Below are 19,370 nucleotides of genomic sequence, written 5' to 3' on the forward strand. Positions count from 1 at the left end.
ATTCTTAGGTAATATACGATTGTCTGTTTGCAGGTTGGTGGAATTGAATCGCAACAACAGCAACAAGCCCCGCCACTTGCTTCGAGGAATCGTTTGAAAGGAAGATTGAATGCTAAAGGCATGCCAAATCTACCTGTTAGCGTAGGTGGAATGAGGGGAGCACGTGGAATCGGCCCTCAAGGTAACATCGGTGATCTGAATAGAAGGATTACTGACTTGAAAATGGAAGGCGGTGGACCTGCCCGCCAAACGAGTTTAGCCGATCTTCAACATAGGCTGCAACCTTTGAGCGAGCCACGAAGAGATAGTAATAGCACAGTGAGCACTTATTACGGCAGCATGAAGTCTACGGAGTTTGGTAGCCGACGTAGCAGTCAAGCCAGCGGTGTAAGCGCTGTTAGAATGGGTCAAGTTGGGCCTGGAAGTTTCTATGATCCAATCAGTCCAGGCACATCGAGAAGGAGTAGTCAAATGAGCACGGCTTCTGGCAGAATGAATCCACCAAATCACCTTCAAGGGCCATATCTAACGAACAATCTGGTTGTTCAGACACAGAACATGTCTCTTCAGGTATGTCTTCGCTTGTTCATAAAATAGGACAACATTTTTAGATTATTATTTACACCCTCAGTAGTTTTGTATTCGAAATATTCATAATAGTATTTTATAAATTCAGGGACTTCAGGGTATGCCAGGAGATTGGAATGGCCCAAATAGCCATTGTACACAACCACCTGGTGATCGTCGTATGTCTGAGCCTACTAGGGGACAACAAACTCATAGAAATTCGCCTCCTGTACCACTTCGACCTAGGTCAGCTCAACTTCCAGAGCATCATCCTAATCAAGAAGTTATTTTAGACGAAGTTGGGGAAGGCGAGATGGTAGAGAATAAATTGGTTATTCCAGACGAAATGATGCAATATTTGAATCAGGTAAGCGTTCAGTATTAGTTCAATGTCTTATTAATTTATTAAATTTCCTGCTTGTAAATTTACAGTATTGTAAACAATTTAGTATTTTTTGTTTCAGGTCCAGGCAGGTGGAAACCAAATTAATTATCGCAACAGTCCTCTACCAGTCTGTCAGTCGCCAATATGTAGCAATCCTCTGCATTATCAGCGTCAAATTCAACCTACGTGTAATTACAATCAACCCCATCCACAGAACTGTTACCCACCGCAACAAAGTTCCCAATCAACTTGCACAAACTATCAGGCTTCTTCTCCATCCTCTTACAATCAATGTCCCAATTCCCGGTCTGCCCAACCTAATCCACAATATTGCCCTCCACCTAATTATCCGCCACAACCAAATGGAGGCCAAGTACTTAGTCCAGCAGCAGGGCAAGTAATGTCACCAGGATCTCATTACGCTCCCAGTCACATTAGCGATCAACCTCTAACATCACCTGCAGCTGGTGCCCTGGCACCTCAGCATGCTCCTCAAAATCTCCCACAGAACTCTGCTCAATTAACTAGGAACTGTTCCCAAAACCACATGCATCACACGTACTACCCTGGATACGGTTGTCAAGGACAGATGAATGCAAATTGCACTGGAAGTTCAAATGGACAAGTAAATCATCCTACTAATCCAACTTGCGGTCCAGCAAGTCATGGTACAATGAACCAGCAACATTGCCTGCAGATGCATCAAGCAGTCAACTGTCCACAGCTGTCTACACATTGCACACAGACACACACTATGCCAAATCAACAGACGATGAGTCATCCTAATTCACAGTGTAATCAAACATCTACCCAGTGTGCCAGGCCAATGATGACGCCTAATAGCCAGGTATCTACTTTACATTCTGGACAACAAACCTCGGTGTCTGGTCAGTGTGCTCAAATGTCACCCCATTGTTCTCAGTTGAACATGAACAACCAGGTCAAGTCGATGACCAACATGACTGGCCTTCAGGGTTGTCAACAGCAGTCGCAACAGCAAGCGACTTCTCCCTGTTTCCAGATGACTTGCTCTCATCCTAATGGTAGCCATCGGTCTGTTACTGACAATAATTTGCATAAGAGGATGTCCCCACAGCTATGCACCGCTCAGCAAACCAACTGCAGGATTCAGCCGCAGCATCAGACTTGCACCCACAATTGTCAAACTCGAGCTAACCCACCAAATCCTCATCAGTACTCTTGCAACTGCCAATGGAATTATTGCACCGATCAATGTTACCACGAACAATCTGGGAGCAGTATGCCTGAAATTCAGTGTCGGGACATCAGTCAATCTCAGCAAGGGTCTCCCCTGAAGCCTCCGCAAGGAATGAGGCAGGATTCATACAGGAGAACATTAGAGTACGTACAACAGTGTAGAAACTGGTCAGGTAACGCGCAAACTCATGAGACGAATGTTTCTAGTTCTACTCATCCCATGTCGCTACCACAACCTCTGCCATCGAGTGCCAATATGGTAGTAAACGATATGACCTCATCCCTGAGTTCACTGCTCGAAGAAAATAGATACTTGCAAATGATTCAGTGAATGTTACGTGTATAAATATTTTTTATCATACTTTTTTACAAACTTTTTATAAATAGGAGTTGAACTATTGATTAAGCATCGAAAGCGTTTAAATAAAATTTAATCAAAGATTCGGCTGAACGTTAAGGACAATTTAAATTTCTGTACTTTTGAACGAATGAACAATTTTGTATAAATCTATGTATTTTTTACTGTACTGTTAAGGGCTCAATGTAGTTGATATTTAAATTAATGTAGTGAAATTGTAGATTGTGACCTCAATGGATGACATTCTCGGTGATTAAGTAATCGTAATTAAAGTGATACATATTGTATGAAAAAGTTCAAATATGTTATTGTCTTTAGAGATATATTGTTTGTAAACTATAGTATTTGTACGAAGTTAATGAAATTTCGAGATGCCTTATAGACGATCTAGAAACGCGGAGCGTATACGTAAGATAATTTATTGTTTTTGGAAAATTCTATTTAAATGAAACTAGTTAAACTTAACTAAATTTATATATTAAATTTATAAAAACGTTACGCTAGCGCGTGAAAGAAGTGTTTTATGCTGCATCGAAGCTAGGTTTTATTAGGACGGAATAATATTGCATTTACAATTACAACGCGCACAAGAACAAGAAACAATCTTCGCGTCAGAGACTGCAAAATATTTTTCGAGGATACCGTTTACTTATAAATACATATCTTTGTACCGTATTTTTGTACAACCAGTCTTTTTACAGTGTGCCAACTTATTACTTTTCGTGTCATCGTGTTTGTCATAGTTGTTAATGTAACGAATGGTGTACAGTGTGCACTGTGATATAAGAAAGTTAACACGATGATAATATCAGGTACCGCTATAAGATATCTCCTTTCTTTTACGATGGTACGTACTACTGTAAACGAGATTAACTGAACAACAGGTAACGTATAACAAAAAGACCAATATTAAAATATAAAGTCTGTATATAAATTTTAAAATAAGAGATTACGAAAGATTATGAACTGCGTGCGTGGTAAAGTTAGACAATTATCTTGTAAGAGTGTATCGAGCGCGTGTGTTTGTAAGTTTGAGCATTTTTCATGCAAATCATTGTAAACAAACGTAAGATATTTGTAAACATGTTAACTCATGTGTTTGATACGGCTAACCGAAATGGTTCTGCATAGAATCTACGTATTTCGAAATATTTGTCAAGTGCCTTTTGCTGTCATCGCTAGACTACGAAGAGTGCATAAGGAAGTTGAGGACACAGTGTACCTAAAACTGTTTTTGTTATATAAACACTTTTGTATGAATTTTATCAATCTACGATTGCGAAGTGCAAGGAGTCTTGTGAATATTATATATATCTATTGTCGTATACATATAGGATAGTAATTCATTGCGCGTTTTAAGTGTGCGAACGGGAGGTGCATGACAAAACAGTTTTACATCCTGAAAGTTGTTAATTATTTTAAAATAAATCGTATCAGTCCCATCAACAATGTATATCAGTCATGGTTATTCTGATTCTTCTTTCCTTAATTGTCCCTTCAGTGGTAACGTGTAAATTATTGACATATAATATAATATATGTATAACATAATTGTGGATAATGTTGAAGAATCGTCGCAGCACAGGAAATTGTTAGGTACTTTTATAATTTTTTAGATTTTTTGACACAAAAATAGTTAATATTTAAGAAAATATTAGCAATTTTGTAGAATTATAGAATCATGTTAAATGTGATATTAAAGTCGGAAGTAGAGTAGGGGAAGATGATAGGTCGTAGTGGGGGTAAAACGTTAGTCCCATGTTCCACGTCCCACGATTCTGGCATTGCTGGCCCAAAGGTAGGATCGTCTTGGCGATCCTCTGAAGAGACTTCGTGGACTCTGAAGTACCCTGGCCTACTATAACTGCTGGGCAGTCGCTACTCCTTGGACTGGCCAGTGGACAGTTTGACCAAGCTTAATCAAGCTTAACGATTGGCCATCCTTGACCACCAGTAAGGTTTGCTCACATTTCAAATTTAATCCTTCTATTTCCTTTAATTTGTATGTATTCTACTTTACTGTCTAATTTAATATCAACACATTCTTTATTAGCGTTTAGGTGTGCAGCAAATTAAAATATCCTTTATTGTTCTTCTTTAATCCCTGGCCACGATTCAAGGCCCATTTAAACACTTTAAGACTATAACCTCTTAGTTTTTCGTTCCTGGCATCTATTGTTATTTTTCATTTTAATATTCCTAGTACTACGAGTGGTAAGAATTTATATACTTTTAGGAATACTGGAAGATTGAGTTGATCTGAATATTGTTGTTCTGTAACAGTTGTAGCTGTAAGATATAGCTGTAATAGATATGCAGATGATTGTCTCGAAACCTCTTGCCTCCTCTTCATGTCGTGTGGTGTCATCCTTCTTTTTTATATATTTTATAATGTATAGTTGACGATACACTGACATACCAAAGGCTGCTGGGTTTGAGTGAGCCAGAAATAATGAGTCAGAAATCAAACCGTGAATGCCTCTCCTACTATCTGCTCCAAGTTCCATTTTTCATGATTCTTTTCATAATCTGTGTGCACTACAAATAATTTATTCGAATTCTATTTCCCACGTGCCTAAACCAAATGCAGACAAAATAGCTTTTGCTATTTCTTTATTTATACACTGAAATTCGTAGGTACAATTGTAGAAGGTACAAAACAGGAACGGATTCGTAACTGATCACATTCACTTTTGTAAGTAGGAACGACACGAAATGACTTACATCGACAAAACGAAGATACATTAATAATAAAAATATTTTACATTGAAAAGTATTAAAAATAAAAATTTCAGCAGCTTTAAATCAGTGATATGTTTCAAAGTGTTTTCTATGTTATGTGAAAGTGAAGTAGAATCAATCTGTGCATAAAAAAGAACACGTACAATATATAACATAACATTCAAAATTATTTTTGATAAATTCTGAGACAAGTCACTATTGACTTATTTTAATTGAGTGATAAGTCTTTATAATGAGAACCAAATATTTCTTACTTTCATATATGTAAATACGTGTACTAGTACCCTTAATGTACACTATCGGCCAAACATATCCGAACACTCGATAAATGTGGCGTGGCAATATTTAAATATTAGGTATTTAAATCTGTAAAATACACATGGAAAACAATTGTCATCACTTTCTTGAGAATAAACAAGTTACAAAATTAAAAGATATTCATTTTATATCTTACTGACAGTAGGTTAATTTATTAATTTACACGAAAATTATATGAAAATCATAAAATAAATAACAATAATGCCTAATGAAATCATTCTAAGTCTTGCTATCCGAAATTCCAATTACACTCTTGTCAAAAGTAAGCAAGTGTCTAGATATTGTTAGCCGACAATGTACACGTGTCTGTCTGTGACAGAAATAAACGTCGAATAATATTCTCTCGTAAGAATAAAAAATGTGGGCGTCTCAAGGCTGTGATTCGTCGGAGCCACTGCTCGAGACAGGTTTCTCGATATTTTCAGTACCCTCAGTGGACGATGATTCAGGTACCTAAATAATAAACACCATCATCAAACATTTGATTTTAAATACAAATGAAAAAATAAGATTTATGTTGGAACGAATAATTTTTTATATTGTATAATATAGGGTGTCCGCTGACAGATTTAGATTTTAAAACATAAAACAACGTAAAACAAAAACAAACCATAAAACAAAAAATAGTAATTATACGTATAATTTAATACTATCTATTTACTTTATTTACTTAGTTTTACAAAATGATTCCCTCTAAATGTGTTCAACAAAATAGTGCAACATCATACACAGCGCAGACTATCATGTATTTGCTTTAAGATCTTCTTCCGATAAAATTCATAAACCGATCTGATGGTGATATCCCATGGCTACCAAGGTGGCTATATTTGACCCTTATGGACTTGTTTTTATGGGAGTATCTCAAAAGTACATTTTAAATAAACCAAATGTCATTAACCCGATGAATACGACATCTTGAAAGGAAATATTGCTAAATACCATCGCGTCGTCTACTTTTGATAATGAATCTAACAAAAAGGAAGACATTTAGGCGGAATCATTTTTAAAACATAAAATCTGCATCCTTGCGCTGCATTTTGATAGTGTTAATAAAATTACATAATTGATATTTATGGTTTATCTAAATTTTAAATCCTAAATCTGCCACTGAATACCCTATATTATTCCTATACACATGTGTAAGACTATATGACGCATTAGATATACTTTTAATAAGAAGCCAATGAATGCAACATCAGAGTGCAGATATAAATCTCTCTGCTTCTTTTTGTCACCTATTTGATGCATGCGAATTACACTCTTAAGAGAACATAACAAAGATGGAGCTATGTACTCCCCCTATATTTCCATCCTCCCATCTTGACATCAGCATGCAGTTTCAATACCTCATATAGTCTTATACGTATATAATTATTCCTACAGCATTATCAAAAATTTAAAAAATGATAACATTTTACCTGTTGAGGTAGATCAGTCAAAGTTGTCCGTAGTCTTCGAGTAGGAAGCACATCAGGCATAGGAGGCGGAACAGGTGGTTCACCATACACCTCATGAAGTTCTTCAAGTCTAGTGTTCAATGCAGAGCTTCTCTTACTAGTAGCGTTCATTTTATTCACCAGCCATTTAGCTTGTTCCTCCAACCGTTTCAACCTATCTTCCCGTGCTGCTAGAGCTTCTTCTGGTGTTCGAATTTTCGGCTTCGCAACACTTTCTTCTTGCTTAGAAACACTTGCTTCCGTAGTTTCCTTTGTATCAGTCTCTTTAAGGGAACACGAGGGAACAGAGTCCGCAGAGGAAACCTCTTTGGCTGTTTCCATACTCGAGGATGAGTCTATGGGGGCGCTGTCAGAGTCTATAACACTCTCTACCGATTTGACTCTGCATTTCTCGGGACTTTTCGATTCTCTTTCTTGGACCACCGTTGCAACCGACGAGGACGAGTCGAACGAGGAAGAAAACGAAACGCTATCGAAGGGGTCCTCAGAGTCCGATAACGGTGGACCGAAAACTGGAGCAAAAATTCGATTAGATGAGCCAACGACGAGAGGATCTTTGAACTGAACGTTTTTCACGGACAAGGGTGTCACAATGGACAGAGGGAGGGGGCCGATAGAGAAAACAGACTGCGTGCTGGATGGGCTAGTCACAGTGGGTACATGTGAGATAGACGATAACGAAGGTCCTTCACTTTTTGCTTTCTCACCATCCGTGTCCATTGTTTTTGGACTATCTTCTGTTACGTTCGATGACAAATCGATGGAGACGTCGGACACAATAGGTGGTTCAGAAGTATCGTTATTTGTATCTGGATCCTGTGTGTGTATCAAGGTTTGCGATTCGAGATCCAAACTTCTTGCAGCAGAATTTTCTAGAAAGGTTAAATCGTCCTCTTCAAGATTCTCTGCATTGTTTGCTTCCATTGTAGAACTTGTAAGTGGTATTGAAATTGTATTTGATTCACTGAGTCCTATGAGGTTCTGAATGACATTTGTTAGAGCTTGGTCTAGTGGATCCAATGATTCCTGCGAATTTTCTGATAATAATTGCTGTGAAAGAAACATGTGAATCAGAATTGTTATTTATTCCATCTTTAAGAATTATTGAATTATCTACTTACTGTTCTTTCAGTTATGTTTGCAGCTTGAATGTTTAGAGTTGTATCTTGTTCCGTCTCATCTAGTTCAGTTTCTGTCTCTGGAGTAGGTGTTCGTTGCTCCAGCGTAGTCGAAGAACTTGTTTTTGGCTCTGACAATTCAGTATCGGTTGGTTGCTCTGATTCTGTATCTGGTGTTGGTGCTCGAGGACTCTCCTAAAAGTATTTTTTGTTCGAATAATATTATGAATGATATTTTGATGAAAACACAGACTATGCTATACTTCAAATAGTCTGACTCAATACAATTTCTAATTAATATAGTTGAGATCATCGTATTGTAACAATTTTGTCCCCAGAGATCAAGAATTTTCTTTTGGGTATAAAAATAAAGCAAATGATGAATCGTCACCCAATGAAGATGAGTATTGCACAACAAGTGTTTAAAAGTATCTAACAATATAAACTTTCACAATTATCAAAATACTCTCATTAAGTAGTCACCCAACGAAAAGAATAGAAAGAATGCAATTTTCATCTATTCAGTAGAAAAAATAAAAATAGTATACCTTTCTTGGTTTGCGCCGCGGACCCAGTCTGATTCTTTCCTCAACAGCGTTATCTTCTTCATCTGTGTCATCTCCTCGTTCGTCGCTGAATCCACTTTCAGCACTGTATCATAAAAGCAAATGGAGTCGTTAAAGTAAAGTGGACCCTTAAACTGGAAAGACTTTTCAGAGTATGCTTAAATGAAATTAAATCTTTGAGCTTACCTATTGCTAAAGGAATCTTGAACAACCAGAGCTTTCCTCGCAGCGAATTCCCGTCGCAAGCTTCTCCATTCCAACTCGGTGTTGGTATTTTTCTGTCTAGCTGACTCCCATTTCTCACGACAGTACTCTAACTCTTGCTTCAATTCTTGCAACATTTTCCGTTTTTGTTGCAATTCGTACCGTAAAATTTTTTCATGCGTATGTAGTTGCTGATGCTGAGCTTGCATACGATCGACGATAGTCCACGTTTTGCTCAGTTCTGCTGATACAGCTGACAATCTTTTTTCCTGGTGGGACATTTAACAACTTTTTTCTCAAAAAAGTCAAACACTTCAAATTTTAATTATATTTTTATATGAATTAGAATTCACTAATAATGCCAACATTTAGAAAGTTAAAATGGCTTCGAACATGACATAATTAAAGCTTCCTTTGTTGTAACATTACTAATCCAAATATCCTACCTGCTCACTAAGCTTGCTTTCCAAATGAGTATTCAACTGCTTCATCCGATTCATTTCTTTCTCCAAGTGTTTCTTCTCCAGAATTAATTCCTTCAAACGAATATACGTTTTGCTGACTGATATTACTAGCCTGGGACCAGCAGGAGTGTCGACAGACTTGTAACAACTGTTAGTGTCTGAGGAGGATGCTGCAGAAGTAGATGAATCAGCTTCTGCGTGACAGCTCAATAATTCTAGCAAAACTCGCCACACCTGAAAGAAAATACACCATGATATTCAACAAATTTTGTATAAATTCTTAATCTTAAACTTTTTATTTTTAATAATATAGAAATTATAATTATGTATGTCTAAAGATATTAGTACCTTAGGCAGCTTATGAGCTATTTCTTCCTGTTGTAAATCCTCTTCTTTCTTTTCTGCATCACTTTCAGCTGTATTGCTTTCTCCATCCGCTCGTTTTTGATTTCCTTTGTTGCCCTCGACTTGTTCTACTAAATCAAGTAAAAGCTTCGGTAGTGCTGCAGCTTCGGTGCTTTCTTCTCTCGCCATGTCGCAAATTAGATCGTGATTCTCCTAATGAACAGTGATAAATTTGATTTCAAAGTAGAGATGATATAGTGATGATAAGAGATAAGAATATTTCTACTCCTTTCTTAAATTGATTTGAAAAAGCAGGTTCGTCGATCTTTTGCAAGGAGTGCTAAGTGATTAAATATTATAATTTATGAAAAATTCATTTTAATGATTACTTATTTAATCGAATGGAATAATTGATGAACCGAATGGAAGTAATATTAATTAACAGATGAGATATTTTTAATGAAAATAAATTTCGAAAATAAGATAGACTACTTTAAGAATTTCTGCTATATTGGAGTTTACAAGTTTTGATGAAATAATAAGTAATGGACTTGTATATGAAATGGTTAGTTAGTATTTTTATAGAAAAGGATTCTATGTGTTTGTAAACTTCAAATATCATTCGAAAATTAATTGAGTTGTATAAGTCTGAGATTGGACTGTCACATTGTTCGAGCTCGAACCATTTATCTACTACTTTATATTACAATATTTGATGGTTTTATAAAATTGCTAATTAATATAACAATTATTGAATCAAGATTGTGATAAACCAGTGATGGTGAACTTTTTGGAAATCCTCTACATGATCTCAGAAAATTACTTAAAATATTACAATTTTTTGTCATAATAAGAATATAAAAAACACTTCCTATGTAAAGAAGGTTGATTCATACCTGAAGTAATTGAGTCAGTCGATCGAGATCCATGTCGGCAGAAGAAGCTCCAATAAGCATTTGAGTAAACAATCCATTAATAAGGGACATCTGGTTCTGGAGATCCCTGCAGTCTGCCTTGGTAAGCCCCAACTGAGACTCCAGGTTTGATATTTCAGAGTCTTGAACATCAATCTAACGCGACACAAAAAGAGATATCTCAAACATAGAATCTTTCAGAAGAGATTGCGTATTCATACCTTTTCGTCAGCTTTTTTGAGGTCCTCTTCCAGACACTCAGACTTTTTCAGAGTATAATCCAATCTCTCTTTTATATCTGCAAGCTCTTTGACAGCCGTATCCTTCAATTCGGTGACTATTTTCAGTCTCTCGTTGTAAAGGCTCTTCAAACTATTGATATTCTCTAGCTGACGTTCGCATTCTAAACCAACGCCGTCCTTTACATCCAAGAAACTTCTGTCGCCTAATCTGACCAGCATCTGCGCCAGATGATCCTTCAACTCGTTGGCACGACGTTCCCTGGCATAAAGAGCTTCCCGTGTCTTGTTGGTAATATTAGACAAGCATCGAATGCGGTAGCGATGCTGATCGGGCTCGATTTCCAGATGATATCGCAGATCGTCTACTTTCTCGATTTGGTAACGAATATCGTTTCGAAGTTCGTCAGAGACCTAATGGCGAAGTACCCAATTGTAGTTATTAACTTAACATAAGTTCACAGCAGGAATAATGAAAGTATTAATGTAAGCTTTAAGATAGTATTTTCATTAGGCATTCAAATAAGATCGTATACTTTTGTGTTAGTCACGACATAGCAAAATTAAAGAGGTTTCATTCTCCAGTTATTAATTGTTGAGGATACACCTAAAGTGCGCCTGAAATGTGTCTGATTTTGAGATTCATTCCATTTTCGATATCAGCCATGTCAGACGCAGCGATGCCAGTAGAATAAGACAGTAGAATACATCTGTTCATAATCAGACACGTTTTAGGCATCCATTCGACAATTAAAGTCTTACAAAAAGAAGCCTCGAAGCTTTATCGTTGTTTATTTTGTCTTATTTTGGAATGTAGAATCACTCTTTAAAATTTCTGATCTCTGTTATCGAACTCCTGCTACACTTCTCTCAATTTTGTATCGCGTACCTTCAAAATGCTTGACAGTCGTTGAGCTTCCAAGCGTTTTGCTGCCAGTTCTTGCTCATCTGGTTGCTGGTCTGTTACCCTAGACTTTCTACCACTAGTATCCACTGCATTTGTCTGTGCTTGGCTTTGAGAATCGTTCTGAGCGGATCTTAAAAGCTCCAGTACTCTCGATGTCTCGGAATGAGCCTCCTTCTCTGCGTCTAATTCTCGCCTCAGTCGTTCCATTTCCGACGAAACCGCAGCAATTGCTCTTTGTCTAGCCTCTCTCTTCAAAGTTAATTCTTTCTTAAATTCTTCTATATTGGTTGCATGACCGGCTGGTGGACTTTCTTGAGGATCGTCTATCGACTCACTTGGATCTGTGAAAAATCGAAAGAATTTGATGTGCAGGTATATTTTTATACAAGGTGTAAACATATTCACGTTGAAATATTTTAAGAAGTATATAATAAAAAGCCTCAAATAGAGAATACAACATTTTCTATAATAAAATATTTAATTATGAAATGGTCTAACAATAAGTAAAAATTTTAAAGAAGTTGAATTAATCTCTTACTTTGTAATGTAAATTGATGCAATTCCAAATAAGTGATAAATTAAACTTTTTCAAATACTTTACTTAAAATTAGACTAATTTCATAATTTGGACATTAATATCTGATACACACGTGTAAAAAATAAAATTCTGGTATAAAAGATTCTTTCAAGCTGGAGTTTAGGATTCTTTATGTTAAAGGTACACAATTCTTGAACAATGTTTAAACTTTTCAAATAAACAAACTAATAAACTTACCAACATTACCACTGGAAGTGTCATTATCATCGTAATTTCTTCCAGTCTTGATAGTTTCCTTCAGTCTTTGAATTTCATCCAAAGCGTCCTCGAGAGCTTTTATTTGTTTCTTCTTATCCGACACCTCCTCAGACAATTGCGCTTTCAACTTCGTAGTCTTTTGGCTCTCTATGCTCTTAATTTGTTCTTTCTCTAACAGCAATTTCTGTAGATCCTCCTCTAAACTAGAGATTTTAGCCTCGGCAGTGTCTTTATGCGTGTTGAACGAGTCAATTTCTTGCAATAATCTTTCAGTTTCCTTTGTAGCTGAATCGAACTTCGCCATGAGTTTGTCATAATCTTCTCTATGTTCTTGCAAAGTCGATTCTACTTGTTTCTGACGTGTCTTTGATTCCTGAAAACAGTTTCATGAGACATAAACGTTACTAAAAAATACTAATATAGTGTGGATATGAGAAGAAACTAACAAGAAAAGAAATATAAACAATTTTGTAACATAAAAATGTTGCTCGATGGATATCATTTATGCATATTCTATTTAACTGTATACATTTTGTCAGACAAGTAATACAAGAACTTTAGACATACATAACAAGACAAGAAATACAAAAATAAAATTATCCGACTGTATGAGTTTTTCTACTGTCAGATTTTGATATAAGAACATAATATTTTTCTATAATTCAGGATACAGAAAGGTACTTGTTTCATAGGTATATATTTTTTAAGTTGACTCGTTTATAAGTTTATGCAAAATCATGTCAGACATCTTCAAGAGTATTACTTCGAGAAACATATTTGAAGTTTCAAGTTGCACTAATAAACAATAAGCAGCGCAGTGAAATATTTACAGCACTACTACTTGCACGAATTTCAGTGAAACCTTTTAGCAATATATTTTGAAGACAACAAATTCAAAGGGGAAATTTAATATAAAGGAAGTATATAACTTCTTTAAAAATGTACACTGAGTCATCTTCCTGTTGACGTTGCTACTGAAACTCACTTTTCGAAACCTCTTACGTTAATAAACATTCGTAAACGCACCTCATACTCTTTCGTCAGTTTCTCCACCATCGCCTTTTCTTCAGCCAACTCGTTCGCTAGCCTTTGGTTAACACTTTGGTATTCTAAACGTTCAGACTTTAATCTCTCGATTTCCTCCGACAGTCTCGTCACGTCCATCTTAACCGTGCTATCTGCCAAATTCTCCTCATCTGTCACCCTAGATTCTAGCGTCTTAGACATCTCTAAATGCAAATTCATTATCGGTCGATCCGTTTCGTCGGTAAACCTTGAGTCGTCCACTTGTATAAGATTTGTGCTATGTGTACTGTGGATAGACCTAGGTCGATCTTCACCACTCATCCCTATTCGATTCACTAAATGTTGACTCCTTAATTCTTGCTCAGACGTATCAGCGCTATGTAGGCTCTTATTCCGTACAAAATCGCAAGCAACATCGACTGTCTGATGGGAGTCTATTAGGTCCCGACTCTCTGCTGAAAGACAAACGTTCGTGCACTCCTGTTCGTCTTCTCTCTCAGGTCGAATCTTGGTCAATAGCTCCAATCTGTCTATTCTGGATCGTAGGTTCCTTCCTTCCTCTTGGCGTAGATTCTTCTGTTTGCTGCGACACGTGTCCCAATTGTTCGCCAACAAACTCTCCAGTCTAGTGACCCTGAATTCTATGCTTCGCCTCTTTTCTTCCTCCTCGTCTGCCCCTTCGGTCTGAACTGTTAATCTCCTCTTGACAGCCTCGTCTTCCATATTCGACGAAATTACTTGCCTCTTCGACTCTTTTTCCTTCTTCAGCTCCACGTACAACGCCTCCAGATGACCTAAAGTGGTCGTGTAAGCGTTCGCCAGCTGTTGATTCGCCGCAGCTAGCTGTGAGATTACTCTTGAAAGCTCCATGGCTTCTTGGTGTTGCTGAGGAAGCGAAGGGCTATGTTCCTCGGCTGCCTGCCAACCTGTCATCTGCGCGACGTACGTCAACTGCAATATAAATAAATGGACTAATTTCAGAGATGCTAATTGACCTGACCGGGGGATCAACGATCGGAATTCTGGATCAAGGAATGGGTACGTCAGCTCTTGTTCTTTTTACATTACGACGGAAAGAATCGACGTTGCAGGCAACTGTAGAATTGGTTTGTTACTAAAAATACCAGGATTCAGTGTAACAACTTGATTCATGAACTTGCTGTGATTTCTTTCTTTTTTAATACCGAAATTTGTAGAAATTTTTGCACCACTGATAGAATCAGTTCTTAGCAACAATTTTAAGGCACTTGTGGTCAACTCTATTTCAAATTTCAGAATTCAATTTCACATAATGCACTTCAATAATGCTATGTTTTAAAGGTTCCTACACGTAAGTTTGGTGTCTCCAAATATCCAGTTCCTGGCTACGAAATATCAGTACATAGGGAGGAAAAAAAGAAGTAATTTTTTATCACTGTTACTTACGCTAGAGGAATACTAATAGTATTTCAAAATACCCACGAAATTTTTGGTATTTCTAATTTTTTTCGAGTAACTGGGATCTTTAAGCGAGCTACACTTTGCGTATCCATCCATGCGATCACAAAGAGACCCGCTCTCTGCGGTAAACAAAGGTCCTCGCGAAGCTTGTAGAAGCTCGATCCGCGCTCGATGATCCACGGGAGTGCACTGGCACGTTCTGCAATGAGTTCTCTGAAGGAACTTGAGACATGAAGACACGTGATCACGATCAATGCCTGCTTCTTCGTGACCGTGACTCAGCGTGTTTTCCCGAAATCACGGAGGGTCTAGAGCTTTTGGAAAACAGCCAGCAACTGGCGTCGTTTTTCCGCGAGACAAAAGATCATCTTCTGCTTGGAAAATTTTTGATCGCCATCTGCGCACCAGAAGTATTGTCCAAGAAAGGCAGACAATATTTTTTTCAATTTTTCGATCATGTGTGAATAATCAAAGCTGACTGCTTTAGAGTCACTGCACCTAGCGAAAAGCTTTTAACCAAACGCAATAATATGAAGTTATTTATATTATAAATATTGTAGTTTCTGAAATGTAAAATGCTATCGTATGAATATAAAATATATGGGAAAATGAAATGGGTTTGGTAGGATATTTTCAGAAACTACAGCAATTTTAAATAACTTTGTGTTTGGACGAAATTTTTTGCTAGAGATACCAAAGAGATAACTGAAGTACCTAATTAACCCAAATTAGGAAAGATCCCTCTTCTAGAGGCTACATAGTTCTGACACTGAATCTCGTGCATCAAATTTGAAAAATAGAAAGAGCTAAAGGAGGTATTTAAGGTCTAAAGGTGAACTTATAATTTAAAAGGATTTGATAAATATGTAACTCACTAATGTTTCTCGTCGAGGAGATGTCAAGTTCGATAAATTTGGCGCTGATGGTCTCTGATTCCATGATTCATCGCCCTTCAATGTCGTGTAAGGACTAGGACCCTGTAACATTTGTCACAACGATTAAAACATTATAGTGAAGTCTCCAAAACCCCATACACACTGCGTAGTACGTTTGCCCGTGACTATCTGAGGGGTTAAATTGCTTTCAAGAGCAATAAATGTTCGTTTTATATTTAACCTGCGATTGAGGTTCTTCACCCACGTCGAACGTGCTGGTCTTCGTCCTTTGTCGTATATTTTCGTTCGTGTGTTCTGCACAGCAAGATTCCTGTGCCCCGTAGGTAAATGTTTCTTCGCTTCGTTCTCTCAAAGGTGCCGAAGGCGGAGGAGCATTGTTGTTACTACTAGCCGCACCCATAATGTACTTATTCTACTTGATCGCAGTGCTGTCGTGTGAAATTTAGATTCTTTGACTAGTTCAACAGTCTCGTTGTCCAATAAACAGGTGAATTATCTGAAACATTGGAAAGAATAGTTTACAATCTTAGTATTTATCTTGTTTTTATGTTGGAGTTAGGTTGGATTGTGTGACTTTGGATTTATGGTGGATTTAAAAGGTTCTTCTAATTTAGTTTCCATTTGTTAGAACAAGAATTCTATTTTTTAGACCTTAGATTTAATTCTAGACCTAATTTCAAATTTTAAATAATCTGAAGCTCCCTAGAGTGCTTTGGTAATAACAGTGGTAATTGTTACATTAGCTGAGGGTTAATTATTTAATTTTGAAGGAAGTTATATTAGTTATGTAGATTCAATTTTCAAGAAGATTGAGAATAACAAACAGAAATATAAAATATAGAAATAAGTACTTCGATGACCAAATTTTCATTTCTTCCTAAAACACATAAAAAAAATATGTTAAGATAAACGAGACCATTAACCGTACCTCGCTGATCTAACAAATTACAATTAGCTTCGCAGAGAGAGCGAGTTGGCACAGAAGAAAAAAGTTGGACAGGTCAGCTTGTATTTTTAGAAGGTAGATCTGTCCTCTAGATCCTTTATTTTAAAGTCTAGATCATTCTTCGTGGAAGAAAAAAATCAGAATAAAAAATATCAAAGTATATACCGAAAAATACACGGTCACACGTTTTTTTAATAGAAATTCCGTCTCAATTCATTCTACGAATTTTAAACACGAATTTTTTTACACGTGGCTAAGGTAACTCTTATCTCACTTGTATTAAGAGTCAAGGGTACTTCTTCACGGCAGGAAATTCTGGAAGATGCTTCACGACACACATGCCACAGGGACTCTTCTCGCTAGGCGCGAGCCGGGATGTAAATACATTTAAATATAACTCGATCTATGATTGAAAACGGCCACGTATTTGAGACCTGTACGAATGTCAACAAAGAACTAATTGAGTTCCAAAATTGATTAAACTAATTGGAGTGTTAAACATTTTTTAAACATCGAAACTGAATTTACAACTTCGTCTGCAGAAACGAAAACTGTACGATCTTCCATTAATTTAGAGGAACAGATTGGACCAAAAATGTGATAAAGGTAACTGAAGAGTAAGAAATCAGTAAAAATATATCACATAACTATCTCAATTGAAACAAACTCTATTCTGCTGCCGCGAGTACATCATAAATAAATGCACGAGGTACTTCAGCATGTGATCCAAATTTAGATTCACGCAAGAAGTTAGATGGGCTGTGCACTTGAAACGAATAGAATAACTTTACGCGTTATAAGTCGTGAAATTATCGAATAGTGGTAAATGATCGTGAACAGTTGGATGAAAGTCAGAGAAAGTTTGATGAGAGGAGAATCGACGCGCAAGAACCGTGGAGGAAATGAATGATTGATGCGAATAAAATTGATTTTGATTAGGTTTTCGAAGAATAGATTTGTTTCGTTATCTGTTGTTGCGTTTACTCACCGATAGTCGTCCGAATCATCAAAAATTTGCGGAGTTCGATTTCCCTGGGGTCAATGGCGACACTTGTCTACCGTCGTTGCTTGCGGCTAGCGACTCACTTCTCTAAAAATACCATTTCGAAAGACCGCGTGCGCGAAGAAGACGAAGCTTTCGTCCCAAGGAAAACTCGCGCGTGCGCGATTCACATTTCCGCGTGACTTCCTACATTCTAGGAAGTCGATTTGTTCTGTAGATATTTTTCAGCGTCGAAGAATTGAATTAGTGAGTTGAGGAACCATGAGTACAAAAACCATATTTTGATTGCATTTTATACATAGCTCTGAAATTATTTTCAAATAGTTAATTTAGGATTTATACTGTTCTTTAACTCACCGATTCAATCAAATCCCAAATTTTCTAATTTGATAATGAAAACTTTTTATTAGCAACTGAAAAATTCATGTACAGGGCATACTACTTCATTCCTGTTTGTTTTATTTTGTTATAAATAATCTGTAGATATTGTATTGTATACCTATACTAAATAAGGGTAAAATTATTTTTTCGTTCTACATTTGCCTTTATTTATGGCTATAGTATTTTTTAAACCCTAAATATAATTTATATTTGCATTGAAAGGCATAATATGAAACACTTTTTACGACTTATATTTTATAAGATGTGAAGAATAGGAAAAGTGTAAATGACAGAATGGAGAAAGTATAACATACTTTCTACATTTTGTTACGGGTACCTATCACCTGTTTGTTTTAGTAACAAGTATTTTATACTGGACAACTAAGCAGTTGTTATTTAGTGTCTCTTTTCAGTGTGATAAACTGAAGAGTCATTAACAGAAATTAAGGTTTCTGTTAAAACCTTCATGTAGGCATTATGTAAATTACAATGTTTGAAAAAATAAGGAAGAAATAAATTAAACAGTATAAATGTAATTTTACTAAATTACAAATATTGCAGAAATACTGAAACTTAAAAGCTTCTTACTGTCAATTTTTATATTACCTATATGTATAATCAATCCGAATATACTTTATAAATTTATAATATGTGGAAAAATACAATAATGTAGATAATATTTTGTTAAAACAATGTAAAAGATTTCTGTATTTTGTAAAATTTAACAAGTTTATGGGGTGTATGTAAACTTTTGTGAATGACTGTATATCATCTCAGATCTGCAGCTGTCACTTGACTGTCATCGCCTTTGAAACGACTTGTCAACAGTTACACTAAGCATGTATTGCAAGCTTAACACTTTGTGTAACATTTAGGTATGTTATTTGAAATTATACCTATTCATTATGTATATTCTATTGTAAGATAATAAATAAATTTTGGATAATTAATTGGGACAGTATCTTCTCTACCACCTGCTGTAAATTTGAGAAATTTAATAAATTCACTTAGTATATCAATATTCCTCCATTTTTGACAATACAAATGTGTAACAATTTTCTAGTATTTTTAACAAAATAAA

General features: G+C 36.3%; 2 protein-coding genes across 4 annotated transcripts in view; one reads left to right on the plus strand and one right to left on the minus strand.

Annotated features, from left to right (window-relative positions):
• Nucleotides 1-2,538, plus strand: part of Ci (transcriptional activator cubitus interruptus) — a 163,619-nt gene extending 161,081 nt beyond the window's left edge. Inside the window, exons 10-12 of the mRNA XM_076383262.1 lie at nucleotides 34-570; nucleotides 677-934; nucleotides 1,032-2,538. Coding sequence (XP_076239377.1) covers nucleotides 34-570; nucleotides 677-934; nucleotides 1,032-2,501 — 2,265 coding nt within the window. The 3' untranslated portion in view covers nucleotides 2,502-2,538. The remainder of the gene's footprint in view (nucleotides 1-33; nucleotides 571-676; nucleotides 935-1,031) is intronic.
• A 2,585-nt stretch (nucleotides 2,539-5,123) lies between these two features.
• On the minus strand, nucleotides 5,124-17,980 carry LOC143182189 (uncharacterized). 3 transcript variants are annotated; one of them, XM_076383037.1, is made up of 16 exons: nucleotides 17,894-17,980; nucleotides 16,180-16,455; nucleotides 15,939-16,040; nucleotides 13,624-14,574; nucleotides 12,577-12,970; nucleotides 11,784-12,142; nucleotides 10,877-11,308; nucleotides 10,638-10,811; nucleotides 9,745-9,954; nucleotides 9,379-9,630; nucleotides 8,915-9,201; nucleotides 8,711-8,813; nucleotides 8,166-8,357; nucleotides 7,752-8,094; nucleotides 7,006-7,556; nucleotides 5,124-6,040 (listed from the first exon to the last, which is right to left on the minus strand). In XM_076383037.1, exons 2-16 carry the CDS (start codon nucleotides 16,357-16,359, stop codon nucleotides 5,957-5,959), a joined length of 4,614 nt encoding a protein of 1,537 aa, XP_076239152.1. In that variant the 5' UTR covers nucleotides 16,360-16,455; nucleotides 17,894-17,980; the 3' UTR covers nucleotides 5,124-5,956. The 3 variants fall into 3 exon arrangements, with proteins under 3 accessions (XP_076239152.1, XP_076239151.1, XP_076239153.1); XM_076383036.1 differs by having other exon boundaries at nucleotides 7,006-8,094; XM_076383038.1 differs by lacking the exons at nucleotides 15,939-16,040; nucleotides 16,180-16,455; nucleotides 17,894-17,980 and adding an exon at nucleotides 15,049-15,161 and having other exon boundaries at nucleotides 7,006-8,094.
• Nucleotides 17,981-19,370: the final 1,390 nt, after the last annotated feature.

Source organism: Calliopsis andreniformis, chromosome 8 (genome assembly GCF_051401765.1).
Source record: "Calliopsis andreniformis isolate RMS-2024a chromosome 8, iyCalAndr_principal, whole genome shotgun sequence".
NCBI lineage: Eukaryota > Metazoa > Arthropoda > Insecta > Hymenoptera > Andrenidae > Calliopsis > Calliopsis andreniformis.

Bases quoted from the DNA above. Each gene is read 5' to 3' on its own strand.
- LOC143182189 (XM_076383036.1), bottom strand. From the start codon at position 16,359: ATGGGTGCGGCTAGTAGTAACAACAATGCTCCTCCGCCTTCGGCACCT. The intron at 9,202-9,378 runs GTAGGATATTTG...ATGTCCCACCAG, and splicing joins AAAGCAAGCTTAGTGAGCAG to GAAAAAAGATTGTCAGCTGT. The intron at 8,814-8,914 runs GTAAGCTCAAAG...TTTATGATACAG, and splicing joins CAAGATTCCTTTAGCAATAG to TGCTGAAAGTGGATTCAGCG.